At 36.8% G+C, this 17,871-nt stretch overlaps 1 protein-coding gene across 4 annotated transcripts in view; it reads left to right on the top strand.

Moving 5' to 3' along the window:
* The window catches only part of Washc4 (WASH complex subunit 4), a 52,684-nt gene that overhangs the window by 31,721 nt on the left and 3,092 nt on the right, over positions 1-17,871 (top strand). For 3 of the 4 annotated variants that reach the window (XM_048356721.1, XM_048356744.1, XM_048356736.1), the window contains 11 exons: positions 2,425-2,593; positions 2,792-2,946; positions 5,331-5,405; positions 5,693-5,797; positions 8,830-8,964; positions 10,180-10,288; positions 13,097-13,163; positions 13,612-13,698; positions 14,852-14,999; positions 16,308-16,404; positions 17,494-17,690. In XM_048356721.1, the coding sequence (XP_048212678.1) occupies positions 2,425-2,593; positions 2,792-2,946; positions 5,331-5,405; positions 5,693-5,797; positions 8,830-8,964; positions 10,180-10,288; positions 13,097-13,163; positions 13,612-13,698; positions 14,852-14,999; positions 16,308-16,404; positions 17,494-17,690 (1,344 nt within the window). Of the gene's footprint in view, positions 1-2,424; positions 2,594-2,791; positions 2,947-5,330; positions 5,406-5,692; positions 5,798-8,829; positions 8,965-10,179; positions 10,289-13,096; positions 13,164-13,611; positions 13,699-14,851; positions 15,000-16,307; positions 16,405-17,493; positions 17,794-17,871 lie in introns of all 4 variants that reach the window. The other variant, XR_007212505.1, reaches the window with a different exon arrangement.

Here is a 17,871-nt window from a genome sequence, read left to right as displayed (position 1 = left end):
GTTCAGTGTCATACTTTTTTTTTTTTTTTTTTGCCAGTGCTGGGCCTTGGACTCAGGGCCTGAGCACTGTCCCTGGCTTCCTTTTTGCTCAAGGCTAGCACTCTGCCACTTGAGCCACAGCGCCACTTCTGGCCGTTTTCTGTATATGTGGTGCTGGGGAATCGAACCCAGGGCCTCATGTATACGAGGCAAGCTCTCTTGCCACTAGGCCATATCCCCAGCCCCTATAAATAACTTTTGACTTCATGAAAAGTATGACACTGGGGCTGGGAATATGGCCTAGTGGCAAGAGTGCTTGCCTTGTATACATGAAGCCCTCGGTTAGTTTCCCCAGCACCACATATATAGAAAACGGCCAGAAGTGGCGCTGTGGTTCAAGTGGCAGAGTGCTAGCCTTGAGCAAAAAGAAGTCAGGGACAGTGCTCAGGCCATGAGTCCAAGGCCCAGGACTGGCCAAAAAAAAAAAAAAAGTTATTTATAAATCACCGTATAGAGCAAAGGAACTTTTTAGTTTCAGTGTTACTATTGTACTAAAGTAGTTTATGTCACTGCTTTTAAAAGAAATTTAGGAATTTGGAAATTCTTACTTTACTTAAGTAGTATATTTAAATTTAAATTTTTCTTTATTATAGGAATACATGTACAGAATATGTTTGAATGTTAAATGCTGTTGATATGTAGATAAGGCAACTTAACTATTGATATTTTACTGAGTTTCATATGGAGAACTCCTAAAAAGGGAAAAATTAAAGATTTAAAAGATGATGGGGCAAAAATAATTTGGATGTAATATAGTGTACCCCTCCTTGTTTTAATGTATATAAACAGTGATATCTTTAAAATCACATTTCCATCTAGCTATACTTTTGTCCAGGGGGAGGAATTAAAAATTAACCACAATACAAACTTATTTAGGTTTAGTGAAATTATAATTTTTTTTTTTTTGGCCAGTCCTGGGCCTTGAACTCAGGGCCTGAGCACTGTCCCTGGCTTCCTTTTGCTCAAGGCTAGCACTCTGCCACTTGAGCCACAGCGCCACTTCTGGCTGTTTTCTGTATATGTGGTGCTGGGGAATCGAACCCAGGGCCTCATGTATACGAGGCAAGCTCTCTTGCCACTAGGCCATATCCCCAGCCCCATAAAATTTTAATATAATTTTTTTGTACTAAATATTTTCTTTTGGCAATGCTGGGTTACTTAACTCAGGGTCTTGCACTGAGCTAGATTCCAGTCCATCCATACTCTTATGTAGAGAATAAAAAAACTTGTGCCCAGTGTAGAATTCTGATAGACCAAGAAGATGGTTAATTTCATTACTTTTAGCACAACGAAATTGTGTGAGTTTCAGTTATCATTATAAGAAAACTTTTTTTTAGTGTACATTTGTAGAATCTTTCCTCTTTTTGTGGATAGTTTCCATAAAATGTATTTAGGCTTCACATTGCATATTCATGTTTCTTACAGTGAAGCCATTGGTTATTAGCTTTTGATTTTCTTTTCAAAAGATTTAAAGTATTAAGGAAAATAAAATCTTGGTTTTTATGTAATTTTCTGCTCCCCCAAGACATGGGTATGAAATGGAAAGTTGGACAGTTTGCTTTCTCATTAAAAGTAAAATTTTACCAGTTTTTTGGATTCCTAAGTCAAAAAGACCAGTTGGGCAATTTTTTCAAAAATCACTACATTGATGATGAAGATGTTGATGATGATGATGGTGATGATGATGATGGCGATGGTGATGATGGTGTTGATTTGACAGTACTGGGGCTCTGTAGAACCCAGGGCCTATGCTTACTAGGCAAATAAGTGTCTGACCCCCTTGAACTGTGTCCCTAGCCCTTTGCTTTGCTTTGCTTTTTGTCTTTATTTTTTTGTTATTACCTTTAATAGGCATACAAAGGGGTTGCCATTTAATGAATTAGTTCATGAATACAATGTATCTTGATCAGCATCACCCCTTTCAACATTCTCGATTTTCTTTTTTTTTCCTTTTTTAATTTTTTTTATTTTTTTGGCCAGTCCTGGTTGTTGGACTCAGGGCCTGAGCACTGTCCCTGCTTCTTTTTGCTCAAGGCTAGCACTCTGCCACTTGAGCCACAGCACCATTTCTGGCCGTTTTCTGTATATGTGGTGCTGGGGAATCGCACCCAGGGCCTCATGTATACAAGGTAAGCACTCTTGCCACTAGGCCATATCCCCAGCCCTTCTTTTTTTTTAATTTTTGAGAGAGTTTCTTGCCACTATCTTTGCCTGTGCTGGCCTTGAACTTGGGATCCTCTTCACTTTGTTTCCCAAGTATCTGAGATTACATGTGTAGGCCATTACACCTGTCTTGAGCATAAAACTCTTAAGGTCAAAGCATAAACATGTAGGGAAACAAAATAGAGTATCATTTTGAAAAACTGTCATTTCTCTTGTGAGCAGCATTTACTGGACAAGTTGTGCAAAGAAATTGAGAAGGATCTGCGACTTTCTGTGCACACTCATTTAAAGCTGGATGACCGAAACCCTTTCAAAGTTGGCATGAAAGACCTTGCTCTCTTTTTTTCTCTGAATCCAATTCGATTTTTCAATCGCTTTATTGACATCCGAGGTGAGTATTTTACTTCCCTTCTTAGAGTCATTTTGTATCTCATCCTATTAAAATAGGTAAAACCTTGAAGGTGTCTTCTTTGTGTATGCTAGAAAGAAATTTCATGTTAAAAGTCAAATAATGTTTATGTTTGCTTCCTTTCTCGTTTCATTTGTTTCTACTGTTTAATAAATATTTTTCTTTGAAAAATTTTTATAGCATATGTAACTCACTACTTGGATAAGACTTTCTACAATCTCACAACAGTAGCTCTTCATGACTGGGCCACTTACAGTGAAATGAGAAATTTGGCTACTCAGCGTTATGGATTAGTTATGACAGAAGCACATCTTCCTAGTCAGACTTTGGAACAGGTATGTGTTAAATACTTCTAATGTAATCTGACTGTATGTAGTATACTAGTGTTTCTTAAGAAAATCTATATTTGGTCTTTTGTTTTTAAGGATCATATTTACTGTGTAAAACTTCATACTTGAAATGAACATAGTTATATTTACCACTAATGGGCTTTATTTACTTATTTTTGGTTCTAGTACTGGGGCTTGAAATTAGGACCTATGCTTTTAGTTGGGTTTTTTATGCAAAGGTTTTATTCCACCACTTGACCCACACCTCCACTTACTGATTTTGGCTAATTAATTGGAGATGAGTCTCATGGACTTTTCTGCCCTGGCTGGCTTTGAACCATGACCCTCAGATCACAGCTCCCTGGGTAGCTAGGATTACAGACGTGAGCCTTTATGAAAGTAGTTGCCAGGTAGGATTCCTGGGTATACTGAGACTTCTGTGCATTTGAAATATGTATAGATCATGTATAAGTATACTGCATAATTTTAAGAAGCCCAGCTAAGATCATAGTTTAAGGATTTTAAACTTGGGTATAATATGGAAACTTTAATGTCTTAGGAAAATGTTTAATAAAACAGCTAGCTTTACATGATTGTACATTATTTGAACTTAAAATGAGTGCAGAGGGGCTGGAAATATGGCCTAGTGGCAAGAGTGCTTGTCTCATATACATGAAGCCCTAGGTTCGATTCCTCAGCACCACATGTATAAAAAACGGCCAGAAGTGGCTCAAGTGGCAGAGTGCCAGCCTTGAGCAAAAGGAAGCCAGGGGGGGCTGGGAATATGGCCTAGTGGCAAGAGTGCTTGCCTCATTCTCAGCACCACATATACAGAAAATGGCCAGAAGTGGCGCTGTGGCTCAAGTGGCAGAGTGCTAGCCTAGAGCAAAAACGAAGCCAGGGACAGTGCTCAGGCCCTGAGTTCACGGCCTAGAACTGGCCAAAAAAAAAAAAGGAAGCCAGGGACAGTGCTCAGGACTCAGCCAGGACTGGCAAAAAAATATAAAACAAAGAGAATTCATTCGGCCAAGCCCAAATTATGGGGTAGGTTCATAGCTACAATAGAATTAAGTGAGGAAGGCTCCAGAAACAGAAAGGGACTTTCATGAACATCACAGTAATACCAGCTCCCAGAGGGACAGACACAGCTTCCGGGAAAGAGGAAGAGTTGAGTGCAGATGATCACATAAAGAAACCCGCATCCACCACCAAATACTGTCTAAAATTAAAAAAAAAAAAAAGAGTGCAGAGAAACAGATTTGCAAATTCACTTATGTAATTTTCAATATGAAGGTATTTTACAAATGTAGAAGTTTATATTATCAGTTAATTTGCATAGGATTCTTTCCACAGTAATCAAAAAGACATTTATTCAGTCTCAAACTTTTAAGATCATATTTTTTTTCTCCTGCTGCATGTAAGGATCATTTCCAGTTTACATGTTCCTTCATTCACTTCTATACATCTGCTATTCATTGTGAGCACGCAAGACACTCAGCTTTGTTTAGAAAATCAAAAGGCAATAGAATCAGCCCCAGTTCATGTATTTACAGTCTAGTGGGACAAAAGAAAATGTGTGTAAACAAACTGAGTTAGAACATGATGAAGCTGCAATAGAAAGTGAAAGGAATTATGATGCCAGTTTGAGTGCTAATAGAAATAATAATAGAATAATGTGAGGTATCTGAAAGATGAAAGAATCTCTGTAGAGAACTTTTATATAAAAATCAGTGCCATTGGCTCACACCTGTAATTCTAGGTACTCAAAAGTCTGACATCAGAGGATTGTAGCTCAAAGCTAGCCCAGGCAGTAAAGTCTGAAAGATCTTTCAATTAACCAGAAAAAAGCCAGACTGGAGGCCTGGCTCAAGTGGCCAAATTTCAGCGAAGCAAGCCAAAGGTCTCCATACGAGCCCTCCCCCAAAATGAGGTCTTAAGTCAAAAGAACTGTAAAAATTTAGAATTGGACTTCCTAAAACTCTAGAGTCTGGCTCTTCCTAGCTGCTTGACCTCAGAGCTCCCTTACTTAGTTTGATTTTTTTTTCACTTATGGAATTTAGTACCTAATTTTGAGAATTATATACGAAGAACTTAGTGTAGTATATGAAAAGCAATATGTATTTTGTAAATATTGCAGCAGTCTATGACAACTTTTCAGAATCTGGCCATTAGTTTACTTTGTAAAAAACTTTAGAGAAAATATTTGAGAATATGTATGTCAGAAAGCTCTTGAACCGTTAATGATACCTTTTATGCAGTTCTTTGTAGTAGTTGTAAATGTAGTAACTTCTTATATTGTAAGTTATTGGTAAGTTTCTGTATCAGTGCAGATTTAAATGATGATCGTAGACAAAGAACTTAGATATATACTTCTGTGGATTGTGTTGTAGGGCCTTGATGTTTTGGAAATCATGAGAAACATTCACATATTTGTGTCTCGGTACCTCTATAATCTCAATAACCAGGTGAGTGGCTTTAGAATTTTTTAAAATATGCGTTACTTATAGTGGGAAGGCTAAAGGACAAGGAATAAATTATCAAGAGTTAAAATCAGTAAAATGTGCAAGAATAATTGATTAGAGATCTTGCTTATTCCTTTGCTGCTATACTTATTCTTTTGTACTGTCTTCTTGAGTGGCTTTTCAGTTAAATTATCTTTAATGAGATAGATTCTGAAATGTTCTTTGCTTAACTGATCAATGCTTGTTATGGTTTGTGTTCTTACTGAGCATAAAAATTTGTCTCATTGCAGATTTTTATTGAACGAACAAGCAATAATAAACATTTGAATACTATTAATATTCGGCATATTGCTAATTCAATTCGAACACATGGCACAGGAATCATGAATACCACAGTAAGCACTTTTATGGAGTTAGATGGGAATGAAGCCCTGTCTAACTTACTACTTTGGAAGAGAATTTTCTTACTGAATGATCAGGCAAAATACATTGCTTCTTGTTTGTAGCATATCTGAATTTCCTTTTCTTTTCTGGTGATATAGTTTTAAAGTGTGGCATTAAAATTGTCTTGGGGGCTGGGAATATGGCCTAGTGGCAAGAGTGCCTGACTCGTTTACATGAAGCCCTGGGTTCGATTCCCCAGCACCACATATATAGAAAATGGCCAGAAGTGGTGCTGTGGCTCAAGTGGCAGAGTGCTAGCCTTGAGCAAAGAGAAGCCAGGGACAGTGCTCAGGCCCTGAGTCCAAGGCCCAGGACTGGCAAAAAAAAAAAAAAAAAATGTCTTGGATGTGATTTTGTGAACTGTGACATAAAAGATGTAACATTTCTACATCTCAGGATCATCATAAATAGCAATAGAGATTTGGAGATGTGTATATGTGATATGTGTATTCTCTGATGTTATCTGAAAATTACTTTGGAAAACAAATCTTTGGTAGCTATTTAATGTCATTCCTTATCTTTTGGGAAAGGGAGTATTAATTATTTGATATATGTATGAGTAGGAATTTAATAAAAATAGTTTGAATCCTGAAATAGGCATTCATTTAACTTGAGAAAATTACTAGAAGCTTTGTATGGCAGTTAATTTTTCCTATGATGGAGAAAAATGAATGTTTTAATGGGTTAGAATTTAATGGGTTAGAATTTATGTTAGGTTATTTTACTTTAATATCACTTTCTCAGGATATTATGCATCTGGGTCAGGCCTTTTGATACTCATTCTCACAGCACCTCTCAACCCCACTTACCATGCTTATTAATACAATTGAGATTTAATTTTTATTTTTCTTGCACTGAGGGTTGATCCAGGGCCTGTGCTTAACCACAGTACTTAGCCATACCCTTCACCCTTCCCAGTTGTTTTCAAGATTGGATCTCACTGAGTTTGTCCAGACTGACCTTGAACTCATTATCTACTTACCTCTGCCTCCCAGGTAGCTGGAATTACAAATGTGTATCATCACTTAGCAGATTTAGGTGTTTTTATTTATTTTTTAAGCAATATATACTTGTTTAAGATGACTGTGACCCATACTAGAATGTAAACTTCATGAGCAAAAGAACCAGGAGAACAGGAACATTACCTTGGATATACAAGGCATTTAGAATAGTTATAGATAACTAATTGAATGCTTAATATCGTCAGGAAAATGCAAAGAACACCATGCTTGTTACTTTGGTATCATTCTAGCTATGTAGATTACTAGTAAGTAATCTTCCTTTTTTTCTTTTTTTGGTCAGTACTGGGCTTTGAAGTCAGAGCATTCCACTTGCTAGGCAAGTGAGCCATATTTCTAGCCTTTTTTTGTTTTTTTCAAATAGAATCTTTCACATTTTACCTGCCTGGCCTTTGATTGTGATCCTCCTATGTATGTCACCTTCATAAATTAAAATGACTGGTGTATATCATTATGCCCAGTTTATTTTTTTTTTCAGGCTGACCTTGAACTGTAAAATCTCTGCCTCCCAAGTAACTGAGATTATAGGCATGAGCTAGTATACCCAGACCCACTAATAAATTCAGTAAGCCCAGATTTGTTATATGCAATTTTATCAAGGTGGTGAAAATAATTTTTAAAAATTCAAAAGCAAAACCTCTAGCTTTCCCCTTGTGTGCATTATTCAACTTGGTTGGTGCAGAGAGAAATTATCAGTCATGTTATTACCAGTTTTGCATAAATCATTGTATGATCTGCTGAATATTCCCTTACTCTTTTTTTTTTGGCCAGTCCTGGGCCTTTGACTCAGGGCCTGAGCACTGTCCCTGGCTTCTTCCCGCTCAAGGCTAGCACTCTGCCACTTGAGCCACAGCGCCGCTTCTGGCCGTTTTCTGTATATGTGGTGCTGGGGAATCAAACCTAGGGCCTCGTGTATCCGAGGCAGGCACTCTTGCCACTAGGCTATATCCCCAGCCCAAACTTTTTTTTTTTTTTTTGCCAGTCCTGAGCACTGTCCCTGGCTTCCTTTTGCTCAAGGCTAGCACTCTGCCACTTGAGCCACAGCGCCACTTCTGGCCATTTTCTATATATGTGGTGCTGGGGAATTGAACCCAGGGCCTCATGTATACGAGGCAAGCACTCTTGCCACTAGGCCATATCCCCAGCCCCCCCCTTACTCTTAATTTTCTGAAAATCTGCCTTCCAAAAATGGAGCTCAAAAATCAAGGGAAATGTTGGTGTGCTTATTTTAAGTGATACAAGTGAGTATTTTAGATTTGTTGTAAGGCAGCGTGTCTTTAGTGGTTGTCAGAAGCACTACAGAAAAATTAAGCATCTGTTGCACAGTAGTCCCCTCTGCATCCTGAGCATGGGTACTTTTCCTCAGCAAACCATACCCACAGGAATGCCAAAGGCTCTGCTCTTGCCTCAGAGAAACTTCCATCTGTGGTTAAGTGGCTTGAACACGAGGGTCTACAGTCTGGTTTGTTTCTTCTTCTAGCCTCAGTATTTTCTACATTTCCCCTCTGTTCACCTTTGTAGTAAAAATAAAAACCTACAGAAAGGTATGAAAGTTTGGGCAATAAAAATTTGATTTATTACTGAGCACCGGTGCCTCACACCTGTAATCCTAGCTATTCAGGAGGTTCAGGTGTGAGAATCATGGTTCAGAGCCAGCCCAGGCAGGAAAGTCTGTGAGACTCATATCTCCAGTAAACTACTAAAAAAGCCAGAAGTGGTGCTGTGATTCAAGTGGTAGAGCGCTCACCTTGAGCAAAAAGAAGCTCAGGGATAGCACCTAGACCCAGAGTTCAAGCTCCAGCATGTGGGGGGGTGGGGATGGGGAGGAAATTTGATTTATTTAAATATTTCAGGTCCAATGTGAATTGAATTTTAGAAATATTTTTGGCCATTTTTCAGTAATGTTGACTAGCAATTAAGTTTTATATTAACTTTTTTCAATTTTTAAAATTTTAATTTTATAGGTTAATTTCACCTACCAGTTTTTGAAAAAGAAATTCTATATCTTTAGCCAGTTTATGTATGATGAGCATATCAAATCCAGATTGATTAAAGATATTCGGTTTTTCAGGGAAATCAAGGACCAAAATGATCATAAGGTACGTTTATATTCTTTTAAGGTATTTTGATCCAGTTCCTAAGTACATGGCAAATGTTTGTGCTAAAATTCTAGTTCTCCATTTTCTTTTTTCCCACTTTGTTTTCTGAAAGCAGTTGTTGTTAACAGTGTAATGCTATGCCTTCAAGAAGCTTAATCTATATGTGCACATATACTTACATAGCTTGCTTTTGTATTGTGATCTTATACATACTATTTTTCAGTGTGTTTATTGCATCAGTACATACAGATCTACCTAATTATTTTGGGAGACATAATATAGGTGTTAAAATGCCTTAAAAAGTAATTTTGAGGAAAACGAATAAATATTGAAAATTTCTAGCACAAAATGCTTATTCCTTGAGAAACACTGTGTAGTTCACATTCCTGACAATAATTTAATGGAATGCTGAAGTTTTCCCAGAGGGAAGTAAAGAACCTGTTAGAATGTAAGGCATTACTAGTACAGAGGCATGTATCTGTGTGGATGGAGAACCACTGTGCTCCGATGGATCCTATGTTTTTTGATTTGCCATATATAGAACTATTCTAATATCTTTCTTCCCCCCCAATAAACTTCCTTAAGATTCATCTAGTCCTAGCCCTCTTGTAAAATAGTCTGTAGTTCTAGGTGATGTCAGAGCAGCAAAATGATACTTTCTGTTAAAATAATTTAATTACAGTTATCAGTATAGAAGCATATTAACTGTCTTTTCCTTATTTAATTGGACAAGCTAAATAATTCTGTGATTGTGTGAGAATTGCTTTCTTTTGTTCTTATAATTTCTTAAGTCCATTTACTGGGAAAAGTCATTTTGTTTAATTTGTGATGGTAACAAATTTTACCTGGTATGTGTTCATTGATACATTTGTAAACCCAACAGAAATTTGGTCACACATTGGAACAAATGTTTCTAGGAAGAATTAGTTTCTTTACTCAATTTCAGTCTTTGGGTATTGAGAGACTAATAACAGTTATAATTCAGTTTTGTAATTTGTTCCTTTTAGCTAATATTACCAAGAAAATAAAACATTGCTCTTGAACACCAATAGTTTTTGTTCTACAGATACTTTTTTCATTACACTTGAGAGATTTTTTTGAAAAAGGAATAATGAAATACAAAATTAGAAACATAAGTGGTATTGATATTTTTGGTTTGGTAGGTATTTTGTGTTTTTTAGGGATCTAAAAATAGTCTTAAATTTCTCTCTTTAGTATCCTTTTGATAGAGCAGAAAAATTCAATAGAGGCATTAGAAAACTTGGAATCACACCAGAGGGACAGAGCTACCTTGATCAGTTCAGGCAACTTATCAGCCAAATTGGTAAGTTATTACAAAACTGTTGGGAAATAAAGCACAAATCCCAGAAATGCATATCTCATATTAATAAAACAACTTACATATGAACTAGTGCAATTTTATTACACTAGAATATTTGCTTACCAATATCATTGCTGCAAACATAATCGAAAGGCTATAGACTTTATATAAATTAAATAAAATATCTTCACTCAAATTAGAAGTATAATTAGTAACTCATCTCCAAGATTGTATTCAGAATTAATAGTCAACCAGTAAGGAATTTCAGGGTACTAATTCTGTTTCAGGCACTGGTTTGCACATCTAAAACAGCTGCTTTTGGAGCTGGGGATGTGGCTTAGCGGTAGGTAGAGTGCTTACATGCATGAAGCACCACTTAAAGAGAAAAAGCCGGAAGTGGTAGTGTGGCTCAAGTGGTAGGGTACTAGCCTTGAGCAAAAAGAAGCCAGGGACAGTGCTCAGGCCCTGAGTTCAAGCCCCAGGACTGGCAAAAAAAAAAGTGCTAGAGCACTGGCCTAGCAACTATGAAGCCCTGAGTAAAACAGCTGCTTTCATGCTATATAATACCTAAATGGGAAGGTATAAAATACTTACATGAAAGTTTAATCATTTAACTTACTATGTTGCATATTAATTTAGTGAAAGATAAAATACTATTACTGAGGTAATTTTTTACTTTTACATTTTGTCCTCTGCCTTCTGGCTAGAACTTGTCTTTTGAAATATACCATGTTAAAAAGCAAGGACTAAGATGGCACTGGTGGCTCATACCTGTAATCTTAACTCTATTATGTGTGTGTTCTCTCTCTCTCTCTGTGTGTGTGTGTGTGTTACAAAACTCTTGCTGTTAAAAGTTGGGGAAAACTAGGCCCTGGTGGCTCATGTCTGTAATCCTAGCTACTCAAGAGGCTGACATCTGAGGATTGTGGTTCTAAGCCAGCCAAGGCAAGAGTCTATGAGAATCTTATCTCCAATTAACCACTAAAAAGAAAGAAATGGAGTTGTGATCCAAGTGGTAGAGCATTAGTTTTGAGCACGAAAGTTCCAGGACAGCACCTAGGCCCTGATTTCAAGCTCCAGGACTGGCACACCCCCCAAAAAAGTTGAGGGAGTATGTAGATAAAAGATCATGGAGGGTAGCAGGATGCTGAAGTTCTAAGTGGAAAAATCAGAATGCTATCCCATATTGTAGTGGCCAGGGCAAGATAAATAGTGCTTTGGAATAGTGTGATAGCTGTGAGGATGGTGAAAGAAGATTGGATTCTAGCTAGATTTTCAAGGCAAGGTAGTATAAATTCTCTATTAATTGGATTTGATGTGTGAAGGAAAGAAAGGAATCTGATGATTTCAGAGTATTAGCTCTGAGCAGCTGGGAGAATGGTATTGGCCCATTTCTGAGCTAGGAAATATAATTAGAAATAAATATCTTGAGTTTGGCTTGGATATATTAAAACTTCAAATTCTTAGAATGTAGGTGTGAGCCCTAGATTAAAAAGAAGCTCACAAATCCCGAGGATTTGTATCCAGATGATACAAATTTGAGAGGCATCAGTTTGGTTTTCAGGGAATGGATTATGGGATTTTCAACACAAAGTCTTGCACTTAATAGATACTGTACTACTGGAGGCACACCCCAGCCCTTTTGCTTGGAATAAAAGAGATTGCATGATTTCCCTCATTTGTTGTAACTAGAATGTGCCTATAAATCTACAAGTTAACACAATGGATGGTAAAAGAAAAAAATATTCTTGGACATGATAAATTATACATGATTCTGTACATTCACACAGTGAGACCAAAGGAGGATATTTTTAGGAGAAGATAGTTATGAGCATATGATCATATAACATGACGTTTATTGAAATGAACTCCAGGAAGTGGAAACAGGAGGTTTTATATAATTTTGCTTCTTGGGTTTCCCCCTACCCCCTCCTTTGTCACTGTTTTTTATTTCTGTACCTTTTGTCTTATATTTTCCTATTTATCTGTTTGGAGGGCAGGGTAAGGGGAGCACAAAAATGATGGGACAAAGGGTGAACAAATGCAGTAATGATATTAGACATTATGTTGAAAATAAACTATACAACCTTATGTGGTGGGGAGACAGGAAGGAAAAACTGAGAGAAAGCGAGGGAAGGGGTGACACTGTTCAAAAAGAAATGTACCCATTACCTGACATACGTAACTGTAACCCCTCTGTATATCACCTTTCCAATAACAATTATTTTTTAAAAAGGAGAAATTAGAAAGACTAAAAATATTTATTTTTTAATTAGTTTCTTTTTAGATAAGGCTTCATACTTTTGTCTGGGTGTCCTCAGAGTTCTGATCCTATTACCTCCACTTCCCCATGTGGCTAGGATTACAGGAGTGATCTGCCATGCTGGATGTTTTGTATAGAGTCTTCCTAACTTTTTTCTTTGTGGGGATTCTGGATTACAAATCCTATCTTCCTCCCATATAGCTGAGATTACAAATATGAGCCACTACACCTATCCCCGTGTGCGGGGGGTGTGTGTGTGTGTGTGTGTGTGTAACTGAATGTGAGAATAAAAAATTATGGGTATTATAATTTTTAAATATTTCACCATTTTAACATGGCATTTAATGAATTGACTTTTCCAATTGAAATAATTATGTTTTTACCTATGTAATGTAACTATATTTATATTTTAAGTGCAGAACCAAATAATAGTTTTCTTTTTTATGGAATAAAAACTAATAGCTGAATATTTTATTACTTAAAGCATGAAAGTCTTGTAATTGACTACTTGTTTGTATAAATATTTGCTTTTTTGTGTTTTTTTTAAGGTAATGCTATGGGCTATGTACGAATGATAAGATCTGGTGGTCTTCATTGTAGCAGCAATGCCATTAGGTATGGATGTATACATCATTTTGCTTATGCTATTTGAAATATGTACTTCAATTTTTGTTATAAGTGATATTGTGCAGAAGGTGTTTGTTCTCATTAATACAGTTTGAGGCAAAATGTAGACAAAAGCCATTACTCCTACTAGATTGATTTTTTTTTCCTCTTTGAATTTTAACTGCATTAAGCTTTTGAAAATCTTTTTCTCTTAAGGTTATAATTTGTTTTAATCAGGTTGGCTTATGAGTGAATCTAAAGATTACCTTATTTTAAGATTTAAATGTGCTCAAGATCTAAAATTTGATTTGGAACTAAAGCAGTCATATTAACAATATACTGATTTGCAAAAGTTCTTTCTAAATACTTAGTTAAAATTTTTGTAGAACTTTTATATCCATGTTAATTGCATGTGTTGTACTTGCCTTAAAAAATTCCTTCCCAAATTCTTGTGTAGATTTGTACCTGATCTTGAAGATATTGTAAATTTTGAAGAATTAGTAAAAGAAGAAGGTCTTGCAGAAGAAACATTAAAAGCGGCAAGGTAAATTTTTTTGAATAATTAGATTTGGAAGTTTTAAAAGCATGTTTATGTAAAACACTAAAGAGAAAATTAGATGATAACATAAATTATATGCCAGTTTTCTTGTTCGGGCCCTGGGACTTGAACTCGGTGTCTGGGTGCTGTTCCTGAGCCCCTCTTTGTGCTCAAGGCTAGAACTCTACCACTTAGGCCACAGTGCAACTTCCAGCTATTCCTGAATAGTTTATTGGAGATCAGAGTCTCATGGACTTTATTGCTTGGGCTGGCTTTGAATCAAGATTCTCAGATCTTAGCCTCCTGAATAGCTAGGATTATATGTGTGAGCCACCAGTACTGTTTTTATTATACAAATTTGGTCTCAGTGTAAACACACACCTGTGTTGAATGTTAACCCCTTGGTACAGCTACTTAAATATAATTAGAACATAATTAAAAAGAAAAGGACAGCCTGCAGTAGAAACCATACTTCAAGTTTTGAAGCAGATACTATGGTGCTGGTAGTGGCAGCAATAGGAGCTCTGAGTCAGCCCTGGAATCAAGAGGGGAAGGAAGCAACGGCTAATCCACAGCATGCGGTTGTCAGTGGGCTTATCGGGATGCAACCCCATGTTAAGTTGAAGAGCATTTTTATCTATAGATAGACCATGAGAGTCTCAAGGAAGAGATTTGTGACTTGCAATAGGAGAGCGGCGACAATTTGGAATTAGTGGTAGCTGTGCATGAGGGTTTCCGGAGCAGAAGCAACTAATGTTTCTGAAATTCAAAAGGGAAAGAAGTTGAAAGAGGCCAGATTTAAGCTGAGGTACAGAGATTCAGAAGAAGAGATTTAAAATGAAGCCAAATTGTTTACAAAGGGAGAGTTTTTACCATTCCATTTCACTTAAGAAATTCTCTATTCTATTTGAGGGAATGAGTCTGATCAGTATTGGATTAAGTTAATTAAATTAATCAATTAGTTAGTTGACAAGTTTCCACCCCTATGAAAATTAGTTCATCCTGGATTCGTAAGGAGATTTACATAGAAATTTTGTGTAGCAATTTTATGTTTTATGTTTCCTGAGTATAATAAACCTAAGAAGAAAAGGAGTTTTAAAAAGACATACCTCCTTTAGAAAAAGAAGCCAAGGAATACATATTTTTGTTTAATTTTTAGGCATTTGGACTCTGTCCTCAGTGATCATACACGAAATTCTGCAGAAGGTACAGAATATTTTAAAATGCTTGTTGATGTTTTTGCACCGGAGTTTCGAAGGCCCAAGAACATACATCTTCGAAATTTCTATATCATTGTTCCTCCTCTAGTGAGTATTTTCAGAACCTGAAGTGATTTTTTTTAAAGAAAAATGATTAATAAGTAGATCTGATTTCCTTGTAGCATAAATTGCACATAGTGTTGTCCGTTAGTATCCATATCTGGCTACTGGAATTTAAATGATTAAAATTTTACAAAATAAATGTATGTTTTGCCAGGCGCTGGTGGCTCATGCCTGTAACTCTATTCTCAGGAGGCAGAGATCTGAGGATTACAGTTTGAAGCCAGCCTGGGCAGGAAAGTCCATTAGATTCTTGTCTTCAGTTAACCACCAGAAGACCAGAAGTGGTGCTATGGCCCAAAGTGATAGAGTGCTAGCCTTGAACAAAAGAGCTCAGGACAGCACCCAGGCCCCAAGTTCAAGCCCCGTGACGGAAAAAAAAGTTTGTTTTCTCAGTTAATTAGCCTTATTTAAGGCTCAGTAACTATGTGCAGCTAATGGCATTGTGTTAGGCAGTACAGCCACCCATCCCTGCTGTTGCCTTTTGAGAACTCTAGATGACAATTGATTTTTTTTTAATCCTAAACAGTCAATTGCCTGATACTAAGCTTCAGTAAATCCTTTTTGAACAAATGGTTTAAGTTATTTTGAAAAATATTTTTTAATAGTAGTACTATTTGGGGAATTCATCCTTGAACTGAAGAACTAGCCAGATGCTTGTGGCTCATGCTTGTAATCCTAGCTACTCAGGAGACTGAGATCTGGAGGTTTGTGGCGTAAGGCCATCCTGGGCACTAGATTCCACCTCCAAAATAAGCAGCACAAATTAGGGCTGGATGCAGGGCTAAGTGATAGATTGCCAGCCTAAGAAGCATGAGATCCTAAGTTCAAACCACAGTACTGCCTACCAAACAAAACCCCCCAATTCTTTTTAACCAAGAATGTGATCATTAATTTTTAAGAATGTACCGAGTAGGCAGAAATAAGGACTGTTTTGGTAAAGCGGGTTGGTTTTCTGACTCCCATGCCCACTTACTATGACTTGGATAAGATACCCAAGGTTCAGTATTCTCATCTCCAAAGAGCATGTGATATTATGTAATGGCATATCAGGCTCAGTGCTAAGGTTAAGTAGTGATTAAGGAAGTGCTCATATTTAAAGGACTTGTGAAGAAGAGTCATTAGAGACACTTTCTTTGTGTAGATTTGTGTTTTCACCAAGAGAATATTTGGGGTAAAAGCTTTAAATCAAAGTACAGGAATCTAAAGGAAATTCTATTTAAGTCTTGAAATTACTAAATTCTGAAGATTTGATTAGCACAGTTGCTTCTCTAATATCTTTTTATTCCATTTTAGACCCTCAACTTTGTAGAACATTCCATTAGTTGCAAGGAGAAATTGAATAAAAAAAATAAAATTGGAGCTGCCTTTACTGATGATGGTTTTGCTATGGGTAAGCTTAATGAAACTTTTCTTATTAAATTTAGGTTTACCTGATGATGAATTCTAGGAACATTTGCTTGAAATAGGGATTTGCTCTTTACAGATTTTTTTTTTTTTTTTTTTTTTTTTGGCCAGTCCTGGGCCTTGAATTCAGGGCCTGAGCACTGTCCCTGGCTTCTTCCCGCTCAAGGCTAGCACTCTGCCACTTGAGCCACAGCACCGCTTCTGGCCGTTTTCTGTATATGTGGTGCTGGGGAATCGAACCTAGGGCCTCGTGTATCCGAGGCAGGCACTCTTGCCACTAGGCTATATCCCCAGCCCATCTTTACAGATTTTTTTTTTCATGAGCAATGTTTACTTTTTAAAATGAGGCCATAAGATTAAAACTAATTTTTTTTGTCATTGCTAATTACCATCTAATACTTACCATCTTTGTATTGCTGATCACTTGTGTGGTTCACCTAACACCTAGGCTTTGCTTTGGTTGGGGTTTTACAAGCATTTTCTGTTTTTGTTTTTGTTTTTGTTTTGTGCCTGTCCTGGGGCTTAAACTCTGGGTGTAGGTGTTGTTCTGGAGCTGTTTTTGTTCAAGGCTAGTGCTGCTCTACCACTTAAGCCTCAGCTCCACTTCTTTGATGATTAATTGGAGATAAGTATCCTGGACTTTTCTGGCTTTGAGTCTTGATCCTCACATCACAACCTCCTGAGTAGCTAAGATTACAGGCATGAGCCACTGATAACCAGCAAGGCTTTACAGTTTTATCATTGTGTATTTAGTTTCCCTGGTTTCCTTGTAGCTGCTTCATTTCCTGTTTGTTTAGCAATGGAAGATTTTATTCTCTTAACATAGCATGTTTTTCCAGATGATTTTCATGGGCAAGTTACTTGTTTTTCCTTATTTGATTCCTTTTGGTTTTTGCTACTTTTATGTCTTCCTTTAAAGGAACAATTAGCCATTCCAGTAAACTTATTTGTGTTGCAAAATGTGATTTAAAAGAGGATTAGTTCAGGTTATCTTAATGCTAAGAGTTTTTGGTAAAGGAGTAGAATACAACTTCTGTACTCATGTTAACTTAACTGGTTTTGCTAATGACTACAGGTGTGGCTTACATCCTAAAGCTTTTGGATCAGTACCAAGAGTTTGATTCGCTTCACTGGTTCCAGTCTGTTAGAGAGAAATATGTAAAGGAGATAAGAGCAGTTGCTAAGCAACAGAACATACAGTCAACTAGTCAAGATGAAAAACTACTACAAACCATGAATCTCACTCAGAAGCGACTGGATGTCTATCTACAGGTAGAAGAAGAAAAGAATCAACTCTCCTTTGACTGACTTTTTGATAAGCATTATGTTTGACATCTGAAAACCAGAAGCCATATGGAAATTGCCACTTTAACAAGTGAGATAAATAGTGGTAAAAAGAGTACATTTTAGAATAAATGATACCTGGAAATCATTTGATTTTAAACATGGATAG

This window comes from Perognathus longimembris, chromosome 1, assembly GCF_023159225.1.
Source record: "Perognathus longimembris pacificus isolate PPM17 chromosome 1, ASM2315922v1, whole genome shotgun sequence".
Classification (NCBI taxonomy): Eukaryota; Metazoa; Chordata; class Mammalia; order Rodentia; family Heteromyidae; genus Perognathus; species Perognathus longimembris.
The sequence above is the reverse complement of the archived record's forward strand: the minus strand, read 5'-3'. Positions and strand labels throughout refer to the sequence as shown.